Raw genomic sequence first — 15,338 nt, 5'->3', positions numbered from 1 at the left:
GCGAAGCAATGCCTGATTTTTTTTTTGGGGGGGGGGGGGGGGGGGGGGGAGGACTTTTTCCTTGCTGAATGTTGCGCGTATCGTCTTTGTTCCGAGGAAGAACACGGAGAGAGATTGCAGCAGTCGGTCGTACTGTTCGGAGGCGGTAACTCGGCTGGCCCTCCTTGGCGGTAACTCGTGTCAGGTGGAATCGGATTTGGTTAGCCTTTTGCCTAGTACATGTCTCGTCGACGCTGAGACCCCCTTGGATCGCCGGGTCCGGCTCCCATTGCGAACGTCATGGAGGAGGCGGAGAAAGTCTACAGATTCGCCGAGGAGCATTTTGTTGCCGGCGATCTCGCCGGTGCGCTCCGGTCGGCCCAGAACGCCAAAAGGCTCTTCGCTTCGCTACCTGCCCTCCAGAACGCCGCCGCCGCGTACGAGGTCCACGCCGCGGTGGCCGCCGCCGCGCGCGGAGGAAGGAACTGGTACGCGGTGCTCGGTCTGCCGTCGGACGCCACGCACGAGGACATCAAGAAGCAGTACAAGCGTCTCTGCCTCGTCCTCCACCCCGACAAGAACCGCTCGGCGGCCGCCGACGGCGCGTTCAAGCTGCTCCAGCAGGCGTGGGAGGCGCTCTCGGCCCGCCACCCTCCGGGTCCCGCCTCCGCCTCCAAGCCGTCGAGAGCGCAGCCGCGGCGGACGTACTACGCGCCGCCGCCACGGACTCCCCCTTCCCGGGCGAAGACGGGCTGTCCCGGGAGCCGACCACCACCGCCGGACTGGCCGTCGTTCGGCTTCACGCCGCCGCCCGAGCCCGACGGGTCGACGTTCGACTTAAAGGCGTGGCGGGCGGCGTACGCGCGCGCCAACGGGACCATCTACTGCGGGCACTGCGACTCGGAGTCCGCCGCGGAAGGCGCCAGCCACGGCAAGTCCGGCGAGAGGTGCCACTCGTGTGGCTCTCGCTTCAGCCCGCCGCGGCGGAGCAGGGCAACCCCGGGCACGGGCGCTGAGCCCCCGCCACCGCCTTGCGGGGAGGTGCGGCGGCAACGCAACGCCGGGGAGTTCACGTGCCCCACGCCGTGCACACGGACACGGCATGTGTAAGCTTGGGTGCCAAGCCTGCTCAGCCGCGAGCCGGCCGCCGCTTTCTGAAGCTGCTTCTTCTTCGTCACATCATCATCGTAAGTAAAAGGGAGTGTACATGTGTGTCTTGCAGGTATGGCGCCGATTTGGACGAACGACGAAGACTCCATGTTTCCAAGCTCTGGCTCTGGGCGAAAACTTTTGTGAGCCAGGGAAGGTTTGCGATTTTGCACCAATGCATTGCTGCTACTTGCAACTAATTTGTTCGTTTGTTTTCTTAGAGAAAAAAAAAACAGGGAAGGATGTGTAAGTCGTGACAATGTTTGGTGCCATGGTTGTAAGTTGGTTATTACTGTGATCTTCTGCTTCTTTAGCCATGAGTCTTGATGCATCCAGAAACGATTTTAACTCACATGTTAACCCAGGAGCTTGGCTTGAGCAGTATACTTGTTTGGTTGTCATAATCGTGCCAAAAACATAATAAAACATCGGTGTTGAACTTGAAACAGATGAGCTATCAACCGGGAGGGCAAACCTGAAACGAGACACTCAGAAACTTTGCGCGCAACCCAGTACTTCCTCAACCGGTTGCGGCCGCCTGCGCCTAGCTGTGAGATACTAAGTAAGAAACGACTCGTTTATAAAGGGGAGAGGAGAATCAAGACAGGATTGCAGCCGTTGAACTCGGACACTAGACCGAAACTGACGATTAAGCTAATTTGCAACAGGCACAAAGCAAATGTTTCAAGGCATCATAAGCACAAAGCCAATGTTTACACAGAACGAACAAAGCTTTTGTATTGTACACAGGCCTCACACAGTTTTTTTAAAATAAAGCACTGCTAGATCATATAAGAAGGAGAAACAGAAACAGTCTTGCAAAGAAAGTGTATTACAGAGAAACAAGAACACGCTCAAGGAAACAAGACGTGCTCACACAGTTTTTCAGAGTTGCAAATACTGGCAGGTAACCGCCGTCGCCATCAGCGCCGCCGAGGGGACTGGATCGATGTCACGTGGGAAAGAAAGGGCTATTAGGGCGACGCGACTCCCATTCCGGGTAGATGGGATTTCAGCACTGACTCCGATTCGGACTTCGACTCCGACTTGGAGGCGGGCGACAGCTATATATATCCGTCTGTCTCTCCCACCAAACAACAGGAACATCCGAGACAGGCACAATGGCGACGTGCAAGAGAGAGAAAGCCGAGAAGGCCTGCCGGTACGCGGAGGAGCTCTTCCTCACCGGCGACATCCCCGGCGCGCTCCACGAGGCCAGCAAAGCCAAGCGGCTCTGCCCGTCACTCCCCGGCGTCGCCAACGCGGTCGCCGCGTACGAGGTCCACGCCGCCGCGGGGCGCAGCTGGCGCGCGATCCTCGGCATCCCCGCCGGCGCCGCCGCCACGCAGGACGCCATCAAGAAGCAGTACCGGCGGCTGTCCCTGCTCGTCCACCCGGACAAGGCCCGCTGCGCCGCCGCCGAGGGGGCCTTCAAGCTGGTGCGCCGGGCGTGCGAGGAAGTCCTCTCCTCGGTCGCCTCCGGCCGGGACCCGAGCCCGCCTCCGGTGCCTCGTGCCGCCGCGCCGCCGCGCCGGCGCCACCCCGGCCGATGATGCAGCCGATGTACTTCGGGCCGCGCGAGCCCATGCTCATCTACTGCCCGTCCTGCAAGAACGAGTACGCCGCCAAGATCGGGCGGCTAGAGCAGCAGGCCGGCATGAAGTGCGCCCGCTGTCCGGAGTGGCTGAGCCCGCCGTGGCAGAAGAAGCCCCCGGCGAGGAAGGAGCCTACCGCCGTGCCGGGGCGCCAGGTGTTCCAGTGCCCGGCCAAGTGTCCCGAGTGCGGGGCGGCGTACACGTCCAAGGTGTGCGTCGGCCGGTGGTGCCTCCGGTGCAAGGCGTGCACCAAGTTTTCCATGGTGGACGTGCAAGGACCCGACCAGGCCACGGCGACGATCCGAAAGCGTGCCTGAACACGACCAACAGTTCCTTCCATGTTACGTGCGTTTGTGATTGCCTCGATCTCAGCATTTTCCCAGCGGGGTATAAGTGTGAACCTTCTGTTCTTTTCCTTCCGCATTCAGAAACTATGAATTTGTAATGAAAAGTATATTATATATGTTATTATTTGATACAGGAGAACTTGGTTTACAGTGGCATGACGAGCAAATACTGACCAGATAGATGTCAAGCATTCCGGTCCAGTAAGTACAGCAAGTTAAGTTTTGCATCGTTTCGCTACCAGAAAATGTGATTCCAAGGTATAGAACAATCTCAGCATTTTGATGTAAAATACTAAGCCCAAAACTAAAATCCACCAACTAGAGAACGATGAGAAATCATGCTTCAGAACAGCATAGCTCGAGCCAATGAAAACTAAACACGTGAGCTGTGCAGTCAACATATCAACTCCGACTTTAATTTGCCACCGCTATGTACTGATATATTCTCTCCAATAACATATTATCCACATAGATCTCAAAGAACCCATTAGGTGAGAGCAGCTTCAGTCATCATCTTGACCAAATTGATCATCAGCGTCACCACCCAGAAATGAGCCGATGGACTTGCGAAGAATGTGGATTGATTTGTCATCCTGTGAAACATGGATGCAAAGATGGTGAATTAATTATGATTAGTTTACTATGCAAGTTTAGTTTCGGTTATGACACATGTGAATGACATAAGTAACCAGATATTTAAGTTGCAAATGATCTTTCAAAAAAAAAAGTTGAAAATGCATGCTCTAACATATACCTGCTTCATCTTCTTCAGAGATTCTTCTGCATTGGCTATCTTCTCTGAAAATGTTTTCTCGAGTTCAGACAGAGTAGTCTTCTCCTTCTTCCCTGTTAAATGGCACAATGTCAGAGCACGAACACATAGACACAACTGAAGGAACAAGCTGTCTACTTACTTTGCAGTTCATACTGCATAAGCAATTTCTCTTTATCATCTTCAAACTTTGAGAAAAGGTCTGCAGAAAACAGCAGACAGATAAGCAATTTCTCTTTATCATCTTCAAACTGATGAAAACTATCTCACGAAACTCAGGAAGAGACAGTATAGTCACAGCACAGTGCTCTATGCATGATTTCACGTTACAACATGAACTAGGATTAACGGCATTTTAGTAGCTGTAAAACTGCTAGCAAATTCTACACATGTGCAGACTGGAGTTCCCCGAGGTGAGATTGTCTATAGGTTCCCTCTGATAATAAAAAACAAACAGGCCAACTGCAAAACTTATTTGTAGCCAAGTAATATCTGGAAATCAAGATCAAAACATGCCATATTTCAGATGAAACAGTTAGGATATTCTGGGACCTGCATAAGCATGATATGTGCAAGATGAAACTATAACTCTACAAGGATATTACTGCTTGAGCATGACATAGATTATAGATAAAGACAGATGATAAGAAATATCGCACATCACAATAGGTTGCTGCTTATCTCTTATCTGGCATACCTTTGAAATTCTGTATGTGGGCAGCTTTGTCTTTGCAGAACTTATCATGTGTCGCTTGAAATTTGGTGTACTCATTCTTCAACAAACCTTCACACTGCATAGCATACAAATGAACCTTGCATTAACCAAGCCTGACTAGATTAGTATCCAGAAGCACATTGCAGCATTAAGTACAATTTGAAACCTCTTTTGAAGTCTTTGACAGTGCTTTTAGAAAATTCTGCCTGTGCATGCACATACAGAAAACTGTCAGGTGCACATTTCATTGAGTGCTCATAGTATTTATTATGAAATAACTTGTTTCAGGTCTTAGTTTATAGCAACAGCTTAAAAGTGTCACATCTGATTTAACTAAAGGAATTAGCAGGAATGTGTGTTTCTATTGTAAAGTCACTGAAAGGCTAGCGATATGGTATAAATAGTTCCTCACCTTTCCTTCTCAAACTTGGTCTTGGTGTCTTGTACCATAGACTGAATCTCTGTTGCCACACTGAAAGTTAAGATAAAAACTGTTAGCAGTGTACTAGTACTAGGAATAGCTGTCTGCAATGAGTACAACAACCAGATAGAAGATAACTTTGGACATCAGAAACAGCAGTAGAACAAAAAGGATTGAGCATACACAGACCTTCATCATGCAGTAGAAAATATTTATGATTCTATAAGCCAGAGTCTCAATTCAATTGCCATTCACCATAGGTGGATTCAGTTCAGTCAGTTATGCTAATTTCAGGCTTTCAGCATATGCAGACCAAGTAACAACAAATTCTCTACTTATAAACCATTTGCCAGTCACCGCAGGGAATTCAGTAAATTAAGCATCGTTCAGCATGTGCAGACCAAGAGAACAACAAATTCTCTAATCATCAACTATAACAATAATAAGCGACGATTCACTTAAATACCAAGGCAATGGGAAACAACTTGACACACATGAGGGGCACCCTACAATCTGAGGTTTCAAGCACAGCCATCTGGAGTCCCAAATCAAACGCGACACAGCGAATAACACTATCACATACCTTCCACAAGTCTGATGCCTAAGATATCAGTCATACTGTGCAAATTCAGCAGATCGAAGTAGATCTGCTGATTACCACGCACCAAATCTCCCTCGATTAGAGCACACACATACATTACACACATCACAGAACAGTAACGCACATAAATTCAACAGAACCAAAATGTAGGATGGTTGCGTGGAATGGAAATCGAAATCACCTGGAGATAGCCTGCTCAGTCTTCTTCTGACCGTCCTTGTGGGCCTTGTCCTTGATGTGCCGCAGAAGTGTGACGATCTCCTTCATGTCACTGCCTCCACCAGACACATTGCAGCACGTCCCAGACCATGAAACGTGTATACAGGAAACAATTAATCACACGAAATTCCACCAAAAAAGGATCAACAGAGACGGAGCAAAGTTCGTGGCGAACGGGAGCGCAAACCACGAAACCCTCGCTTCGTCACCTCGATTCGAATTCTCGCGCAGGGACCGCGCCGAATCCAAAACAGCGAGGCTAATTAGCGAACACGAGAGGCGTGGGGGGCCGGGGGGTGAGGGGAGGGGAAGCAAGCAGGCAGACCTGTCGAACTCGTGGTCGGAGTCGTCCATGCCGCCGCGCTCGCGCCGCCTCTTGTCGGAGAGGAGAGGCGCGTCGGCGGGATCCTTGGCCACCGCACCCCGCTTGCCGCCGCTCGCCTTCGCCTTCCCCGCCGCCGACATCGCTGGTGCCCCGGCCGGAGACCGCCGCCTCGCGCTCGCTTGTGAGTGCCTGGGCTTGCCGCCTTGTGGGGTGTTGCGGTCGTGACGTGGCGTGTGGTTTCGCGGGTTTTGAAATGGATGCCGGATGCGGCTTGGTGGGCTTGGGGAGACTGTGGAAGACTGGGCCACCCCCCTCTATATTCGCAGGCCCAGTCCAATCGAATGGACTGCCGATCTGTCTTCCCAAATTTGTAGCGGCCCAGCTCAGTTTCTTGTGTCTTTTTCTTCACTTCATCTTATTTAGGGTGTGTACTTTGCATTGGATAGGCATGGGATGGGCTTGAAATGAAAAAAAAGAATGATAACATATCAGGTGCAAACCAATCTTTTAGTGTACCTAATACATTTCCAAAAGGAATAGCATGCAACTCGAATGGATGGCTACGATAGAAGCTGAACTATATTAGTCCTGCCATTATCACACTAGTAGTAACATGCAAAGTATCTGACACTAACAATCAATAATAGTGTATCCCTCCATTTCATTATAGGTTATCATAGTTTTGTATCAAGTCAGATTTTAAAAACTTCGACTAAGTTTAAGAAACACACATGCATTGAAGCCACATTATTAGTTTCATTGAAAGCCACATTTACTGGTATCGTTGATGTTAATGTATGTTTCTAGAAATTATATCAAAATTAGCTATGCTTGTCTTAGGACAGTATTTGGAACGAAGAGATGACTGGTATAGTATAGTGCACTACAGATCATGTACTGTACTCACTGAAGAAAAAAATATCGCACTGAGTTATTTTGGTAGAATTTAAACCTTGACATTTGAGGAACAATCTAGAAAGTACTTCAAAACAAAGCGCCCTGCAATTTCAGTTCAGCTCTTTCAGTCCAGTCTCCTCCTCTGTGTGTTGGGTTGGGCGCAACGAGAGAGGCCGAGCCAAGCCTGCCCGATGCCCTCGGCGTCGGGGGATTTTTGGCACGGGAGGCGCAGCACGGGCCACGTCGGCCCTCTACTCGCCCACCACAAATGGAAGCCAGGGCCTTACACTGACGTCCCGACCCCACAGCAGATTCATTTCACCAGAAGGCATCGGACACGCGCCACGGGTGGGGTGGCTGCGCTGCCTCTTGGCCCTCCCGCCACACATCGCCCGCTCGCCTCTCCCCGTCGCAACAGAAACAATCCCTCGTCGCCGTCGACCAGCACCACGCACCGACATGTGGGACCGAACGTGCTGGTCCCACGAGGCAGCGACTCCCGACTTCCTTCGAAACAGCGAGAGCGAGGAGAGCTGCAACGGCTCCTCCTCAGTGGTCACCGTGCCCATGAGCGATGAGAGCTCTCGCCTCGCCCGCCGCCTCCTTCCTCCCGGGAATCCTCAACCCCAGCGCGAGCCCTAACCCTCGCGCGCCTCTCCGCTCGGCGGCGGCGGCGCTCTCGCGGGGCCCTTGCCCTTCCGGCCGCTCCGTCGCCGCCGCGGCTGCCGCCGCCACCGGGGATCACTGGGGCGCCGATCACTACCACGTTGGCGGCCGCGCGACCTCGCCGGAGGCCGGGGCCCGCGCGGCGCACGGCGTCAAGTGCGACGTCGACGTGGTGTCGTGGCGGGAGCGGCGGGTGCTCGCGTCCGTGGCCGTGGCCGCCGACGTCGATACCCTGTGGCAGGTCATCACCGACTACGAGCGCCTCGCCGACTTCATCCCCAACCTCGTCCAGAGGTCCGCGTTTTCTCGTGCCTCTCGTCTCAGCTTGTCACCTGTGGATTGTGATTCTGATTGCACAATGGTGATGGCTCGTTTGATGGTGTCTGATTGGAGAATTTTTTGGGGTGATTTTGTTCGTGATTGCAGCGTGAGGATTCCGTGCCCGCACGAAGGGCGGATATGGCTGGAGCAGAGGGGACTGCAGCGGGCACTCTACTGGCACATCGAGGCGCGCGTCGTGTTGGATCTCCAGGAAGTCCCTGATTCCGTACGTGCTTTGATCTGGCCAGCATGCGTTGTTCTTCACTTAGCGTTGTGCAGATGTGCTGCTGCGTTCGTCTCTGATATATTTCTTAGTTGTACGAGTTATAGTTGAAATGATGAAGGATTTCCTTTCTTTTCTAGTATGTCAAGCTACATTACCTTACTCGGTTAGTCGGTTATTCATTAACAATTCTGCTTTCAGATTAGTGGACGAGAACTCCATTTCTCAATGGTAGATGGTGACTTCAAGAAGTTTGAAGGAAAATGGTCCATCAGATCGGGTCCGAGGTACTCATCTTAAGATTATTATTATTTTTCTGAGGATAATTGGGACACGATGTCAGTTAATAAAGGTATAAATAGATGTATGTTATTTTTTTCTCTTCATTTGCTGAACATCCAGCTTAATTGCATCCATTATCTATCTTTACATCCCCTTGTTGTCCCAGAGTGAAAAACATTTTTCCCTTCATTTCAAAGGATATTAAGTCTAATATGACCTATATTGCTTTGGTTTTCTGGCAGGTCCTCTAGTGCAATTTTGCTGTATGAAGTTAACGTGATACCAAGATTTAACTTCCCGGCAATATTTCTTGAGAGGATTATAAGGTCGGATCTTCCTGTAAATCTTCGAGCCTTGGCATCTAGAGCTGAAAAGATTTATTTAGAAAATCAAAGATGTGGTTCGAGAAAAATTTCTGCTGTGGATTCAAAGACATCATCTACTTCTCAGCTTAAGTTCCATAGTACAGCAATTGAGACTACTTCTAGTAAGTTCAAAGAAGCACCTCCCACTTCTGGTGTTAGTAGTGTGCTTCCTTCACCTTCTTCCGAGTTGATTAGCAAATGGGGTGTATATGGAACCGCAAGCAGAATTGATAGGCCTTGTGTGGTAGATGAGATCCATCTTCGAAGATTTGATGGTCTCTTGGTAATTTACTACGCTTGTGTTATTTTTTTTTGAAGGGGAAAACCCCTACTGTGGTAAAAAAAAATATATATTAAAAAAGGAAAGAATACAAGTTAGGGTTAGAAACTGTACAAACCGAGAGAAAGAGGGAGGGGATTGAATGAAAAAAGGAAGGAAACTAAATTGAATCTAGCCACGCTAGCACTACAGAACGCTCTGATTCTTTACACCTAAGCAACTGCCATTTAATGGTATCGATGAAGCAAGTCTTCCAAGCTTGAAAACTAGGAATTTTGTTTCTAAAGATGTAACCATTTCTTTGCTTCCATATTTCCCAGGCTGCAATAGAGAAAACCTCCATGAAGAAAGGTTGCCCAAAATCCTGTTGTGCTTTGATCATGGTTTGGAAGAAGTCTAGAGTGTGGTCCCAGCCAATATGCAGAAAGTCCCAGCAAAGTTCACTGAAAGGGCATTGGAAAACGAGGTGATAAGTTGTTTCTTCTGGTGCCGGATGACACATCACACAGTTTGCCTCCTCATTCTCATCAATGAAGTGCTTTCTCTTTAGAAGGTTTCTAGAATTAATTCTGTCTCGGAGAAGTAGCCAGATGAAAACTTTTATTTTTTACTGAGTTTTGTCCTCCAGATCCACCTGAAAGGATCAGGTGGTGTGATTGATGTGAAAGCTTTCTTGTATAATTTTTGTGAAGAGTAGATCGCATTGCCCCAGCTGTAGGTCCAGACATCATTACCTTGTAAATTTTGCATCTGACTATGAATGTAATCATTGAAACTGTGAAATTCTTCCATTGCCACTTGAGATAGAGGGAGCTGGAAGTTTGCTTGAATGTCCTGGTTATTCAGATAAGTGGCTAGAGTGATATTGGTGTTAGTAGCATAAGTGAATAAATGGGGGAATTTAGACTGAAGCATTTGCCCATTCCAGATATCCTGCCAGAGCAGGAAAGTACTCCCATTTCCAGTCCAAGGAGCTGCAATCCCTCTGAAATGATCAATAGATTCCATAACATCCTTCCACCAAAAAGACCCTTTCAATCTGGTTGCATGTGGCACTGCACCATTACCATAGTAAGCTGTCCAAACAAGCTGAACCCAAGGGACATCCATTTTATTGTAAAATTTATGCAGATGTTTGATGAGCAAAGCTTGGTTTTGGATTCTTAGGTTTTTGACCCCTAGCCCTCCATTTTTCTTGGGAGTAGTTACTTTAGACCAAGCAATTAGGGGTTTACCAGAACCGTCATTCTTTCTCCACAGGCAATCTTTTCTTGCTCTGTCAATGGCTTTGATGACTGTAGCAGGAAGCTTTAAAGTGCACATAGCATAGGTCGGCATTGCCGTTAGAACTGCATCAACTAAGGTTAGCTTGCCAGCGGTAGACAGCCAATAGGAGGTCGCAGACAGTCTTCTTTCCACTTTGGAAATCAGTGGTGCATAATCCTCAACCTTCGGTTTTGTTGTGCCCATCGGTAGGCCAAGGTAGGTGAAAGGCATAGATCCTAGTTGACATCCAAATACCGCAGCCAATTGCTCAGCCTTTTCTTGGTGAATATTTATGGGGATGAGGCAAGATTTGCTGTGATTTACCTTGAGGCCTGTTGACTCCGAGAAAGAATGCTGGATTCCTTTTAGACAAAAAAGCTCTTGCTGAGAGGCTTTCATGATCAAGATGGTGTCATCTGCGTACTGAACAACTGGGAAGTCATGTGCAGAAGTAGGATGAAGGGGGTTTGACAGGAGCCCCATAGTTGCTGCCCTATTGACTATAAATTGGAGAAGCTCTGCTGCAAGAACAAACAGAAGGGGGGATAGGGGTCACCCTGTCTGACCCCTCTTTTGCAGTGAAAAGTTTTCCCTGGCGTTCCATTTAAAAGAATCGAGGAGGATCCTGATCTCAAGACAGTCTGCACCCATCCAATCCATTTTTCTGGAAAACCAAGACTATTAAGCATGGCAGTGATTGTCTGATGCTCAATCTTATCAAATGCCTTCTCAAAGTCTAGCTTTAGGATCACAATTTCCTTTTTGGACTTGTGACATTGTGCAAGATACTCATAGGCCCAAGCTAAACAATCTTGGATTGTTCGGTTTCTTATAAAACCATACTGGTTTTGGTGAACCATCTTTAGAAGAAAAGGTTGTAGCCGGTTTGCCAAAAGCTTAGTCAAGATTTTGAGAACTATGTTTAGTAGAGAGATTGGCCTGTAGTCATTGACCCTGGAAGGATTGTTGATCTTCGGTACCAAGGTGATATAAGAATTGTTGATGGGCTGTAAGTCCACTATGCCATTGTAGAAATCAAAACAAAGCTTATAGATACCCTCCTTTACAATATGCCAGCATTTTTTGAGGAAAAAACCATTGAAACCATCTGGTCCTGGAGCTCTGTCTGCAGGTATGGACTTAACAATATCGTCAATCTCTTCTTTAGTGAAAGGCTCCATCAGGGAATCCAGATTCTGAAAACCAGTGATGAGAGCGCTCAGATCAAATAACATTTCTGGGTTATCACTTTGTCCCATTCTTTCCTTGAAGGCTTCCCACAGTAAGGCTGCTTTTTCATTATGCCCAACCACTAAATTACCACTAGGGAGTTGTAGACTTGAAATTGTGTTAATTCTATACCGTTCAGTTGCAGCGGAGTGAAAAAATTTAGTATTCTCATCCCCTAGAACCACCCATCTGCTCGTGTACCTTTGTTTCCAATAAGTATTCTTGTACCTTATCAGCCTAGAGACATGAATTTTCAAGATATTTCTGAACTAAATGGATTCTTAACTATCAAGGAAACACCACTAAATGTTTTTGGTTCTCATGTGAATTGTTATATGGTCTTCATGAAGGAACATGAGGGGGCTCACAGGTGTGTTTTTGCTAGTATCACTGTGAAAGCACCTGTTCGAGAGGTATGGAATGTTCTCACGGCATATGAGAATTTACCTGAGTAAGTAGTTCTATCTTTGTAGAATATTTGGAGTTCACAGTTTTTAATACAAGTATGTCTAACAAAGGCTATTTGATAGATTCGTACCAAACCTGGCTATCAGTAGGATTGTCCTTCGTGAAAATAACAAGGTCCGCCTAATGCAGGTAGGATATGCGGTTATCTCTCTTGTCATGGTTAACTGATTCCAATAGATCATTTAAGCATGTCTGGGTTAGGTTGTCGATTGTTTTTACTACAGCATACAAAGTTCTCCCGTGATATACAGTTTTTTTTTTAATTTCCGGCTTAGGTTTGCACTGCTGTTTTCACTGTGCTTAGCTGAAAGAAAGTTATGTGATTCAGTCTGGTAGTCTTTGTGATTTTCTTTTGCAAGCGTTTTTAACTTTTGAAATCCTTTTTCTAGGAGGGTTGCAAAGGCCTACTTTATATGGTCCTTCATGCCCGTGTTGTCATGGATCTTCGTGAAAAACTTGAGCAAGAAATCAGCTTTGAACAAGTTGAGGGTGATTTCTACTCATTCAAAGGGAAATGGCGCTTTGAACAACTTGGAGACCATCACACCCTGTTGAAGTACATGGTTGAGACTAAGATGCATAAGGACACCTTTCTCTCTGAGTCCATCCTTGAAGAGGTAGAACTATATAGGCACTTTGGTATTTTCATGTAGCTTGTCACTTGTTATAATGAGTATCTTAAATGATAACTAGATTAGGTCTTTATGTGCCCCTATCTTCTGTTTTGGTTATTACTGATTACATGCAAACATTATGTTCTACTTCTCTATACTACTGCATATTTGCATGATGACACCATATCAGGATAGCTAGGAAATAAAAAAAGTTATCATGATCTCTGAAACTTTTGTAATTCTTGTTGACAATAGTCTGTCTCAACTTTTCCATGTTCTCCTTTTGATTAATTGTATATGCAGTGCCTTCATGGTTATTTCAACTGAACACTTTTGTGACGTTTAATGAGATAACAAAGCAAATTTACTGCTTTCTTCATTCTATTCCAGGTCATATATGAGGATCTTCCATCAAACTTGTGTGCAATACGTGATTATATTGAAAAGGCTGGAGCTGATGGTAGCAACTCCATTACTCATTCTGATGCACCAACACACTCAAATATTGTTCCTGCACAAAACAGGCAATTAGAGGAAGACTCTGTATCTTGCTCCTTCAGTTCCACGAAACAGAGACCAAAAGTTCCTGGCTTGCAAAAGGACATTGAAGTCCTCAAATCTGAGCTTGAGAATTTCATTGCAAGCTATGGTCAGGATGGTTTCATGCCTAAGAGAAAGCATCTTCGTTCTCATGGAAGGGTGGATATCGAGAAGGCAATAACACGAATGGGTGGGTTCAGGAAGATTGCCAGCATAATGAACCTTTCCCTTTCCTACAAAAATCGAAAACCAAGAGGTTATTGGGATAATCTGGGCCTAAGGCCCCTACGACCAGTTGGCCGGCTGGGGCTGGCGGCACCCCCGCGGCGCGGGTTCGAGTCCTGGGGAACGCGAATTTCCGATGCCGCGGGGTAAAAAATCCCCCTCGCTGGTGGGCCAGGGTTCGGGGGGTTTCTCGGTCGGGTTAAGAGCCGAGGCAGTCTTTTCCTCTTAATGAAACACGGGTGGGGACCGTTTCAACCCCCCCGATCGAGTTTTTTTATTGGGATAATCTGGAGAACTTGCAAGAAGAGGTGATACTGAATATCTTTAGATCCCTCCTCTGCTTGCTTTATATCCATCATAGTACTAGACTACAGGCATAACAATTTTTTTTGCTTTGAATTGCTTTGTACCATGTGCTGCAAACACAGAGTTAAAACCTGCCCCTCTTAGATTGCTAGTGTGAATGACCATTAGCATCTTTCCATTGAATTTTGTAACTGTGGTATGTTGTATTCAATTTCTGACGTTCGCATATGATCACTATCTACAGATCAGCCGGTTCCAGAAGAGTTGGGGGATGGATCCTTCTTATATGCCAAGTAGGAAATCTTTTGAGAGAGCAGGTACTTAATTACTTATATCTGGCACTCTAAATCAATTACTAAGTTTAGTTCAGGACTGACTGTCTTCGAAAATTGGATATCTGTAGCCCTGTCACTATGTTATTCTAAGGTATTCATTTTAGCACAAATGCATTTAGCTGTGCAACATCATTACTCGAAATTCGAAAACGGACGAATGTTTCATGTTATCAGCTTAGATGTGCAACAGTGCAAGTTACAATTGGTGTCGTGGTGTTTCCTTATCTGGCTTTTCAAATGATTTCCTTTTTTTTGTTATTGTTGGTAGGTCGTTACGACATTGCTCGGGCATTGGAAAAATGGGGTGGGGTGCAGGAGGTTTCGCGCCTTCTTTCTCTTGAACTAAGACGTCCTAGAAGGCGAGCTGACTCAGATGATGAGAGGCAGTCTGAATCACAAGCTGGCAGTGGTATGACAAAGAAGCATGGAATCAAACCTGATAGAGCCAACATGTCCCCAGATGCACAGAAATGGCTCCTGAAGCTGAAGGATTTGGATGTGAACTGGGTGGAATACTAGATTAATAAGCTTCGAAAATGAAAGGATGTGTCATTATCAACTCAATTCTTTTTCCGCGTTTGGAGGCGCTCTGGAAGCAGTCCGTCAAAGATGCTGTAAATTGTGTACAGAAAATTTGCAATGCTCCTAACCCTGAATTAACCCATGCTGAAGTTACCAACGGGCAACACTTTTCATTTATCTAGAAGTGTTGACAACTATGCACAGCTTTGTTGCAGTCAAATTGAACCGTTGATTTGACCACTAAGCACAATGGGGTGTTGAACTCGTATACCTGTCCAAAGCTGTTTTGAGTAAGCTCCTCCTTTCAAAGTAGGTGGTCAACTGTTGGATTAAATCATGTTCACAGGTTGGTCGGCTGCTTGTTATCGATCATGTCAGTTGACTTGACCCTTTTGGCCTTTTGTTTCAATCAGCACGGTTACATTAGTCTGTCAGGCGCAGTTACATTCGGTGTTCCCTGCTTCATGGCGAGAAAGGTAAGGAGCTGATGAGGACGTTCGTCAACAAGGGGACATGATGGTTTGCTTTAATGTGGCAAATTATGCTTAGGTGTTTGGCTATTCTGTGAGGCTAGATTATCAAACAGAATTTAAAAGAAGTTAATTTTTCTTATGATGTTTGTCTTGGATATAGCTTGAAGAAAGGGAAATTGGATCAAAAAAAATGGAAGAAAAA

General features: G+C 46.8%; 4 protein-coding genes across 4 annotated transcripts; 2 read left to right on the top strand and 2 right to left on the bottom strand.

The window, feature by feature from the left end:
• Positions 1–60: 60 nt before the first annotated feature.
• LOC120693266 (dnaJ homolog subfamily B member 14-like) lies at positions 61–1,089 on the top strand. Its single transcript, XM_039976676.1, has one exon. The coding sequence runs from the start codon at positions 280–282 to the stop codon at positions 1,087–1,089; it is 810 nt and encodes a 269-aa protein (XP_039832610.1). The 5' UTR covers positions 61–279.
• A 2,137-nt stretch (positions 1,090–3,226) lies between these two features.
• On the bottom strand, positions 3,227–6,347 carry LOC120693455. Its single transcript, XM_039976900.1, has 8 exons — positions 6,124–6,347; positions 5,761–5,850; positions 4,970–5,029; positions 4,724–4,763; positions 4,540–4,633; positions 3,985–4,044; positions 3,825–3,916; positions 3,227–3,663 (listed from the first exon to the last, which is right to left on the bottom strand). Exons 1-8 carry the CDS (start codon positions 6,261–6,263, stop codon positions 3,574–3,576), a joined length of 666 nt encoding a protein of 221 aa, XP_039832834.1. The 5' UTR covers positions 6,264–6,347; the 3' UTR covers positions 3,227–3,573.
• A 1,208-nt stretch (positions 6,348–7,555) lies between these two features.
• On the top strand, positions 7,556–15,327 carry LOC120691231. Its single transcript, XM_039974255.1, has 11 exons — positions 7,556–7,980; positions 8,113–8,233; positions 8,432–8,517; positions 8,755–9,160; positions 12,004–12,104; positions 12,184–12,250; positions 12,511–12,738; positions 13,126–13,532; positions 13,775–13,808; positions 14,051–14,123; positions 14,410–15,327. Exons 1-11 carry the CDS (start codon positions 7,595–7,597, stop codon positions 14,658–14,660), a joined length of 2,160 nt encoding a protein of 719 aa, XP_039830189.1. The 5' UTR covers positions 7,556–7,594; the 3' UTR covers positions 14,661–15,327.
• On the bottom strand, positions 9,207–11,348 carry LOC120691229. The gene has a single exon (XM_039974253.1). The coding sequence runs from the start codon at positions 10,904–10,906 to the stop codon at positions 9,758–9,760; it is 1,149 nt and encodes a 382-aa protein (XP_039830187.1). The 5' UTR covers positions 10,907–11,348; the 3' UTR covers positions 9,207–9,757.
• Positions 15,328–15,338: the final 11 nt, after the last annotated feature.

This window comes from Panicum virgatum, chromosome 9N, assembly GCF_016808335.1.
Source record: "Panicum virgatum strain AP13 chromosome 9N, P.virgatum_v5, whole genome shotgun sequence".
NCBI lineage: Eukaryota > Viridiplantae > Streptophyta > Magnoliopsida > Poales > Poaceae > Panicum > Panicum virgatum.
This window is presented reverse-complemented; position numbering and strand designations above follow the sequence as displayed.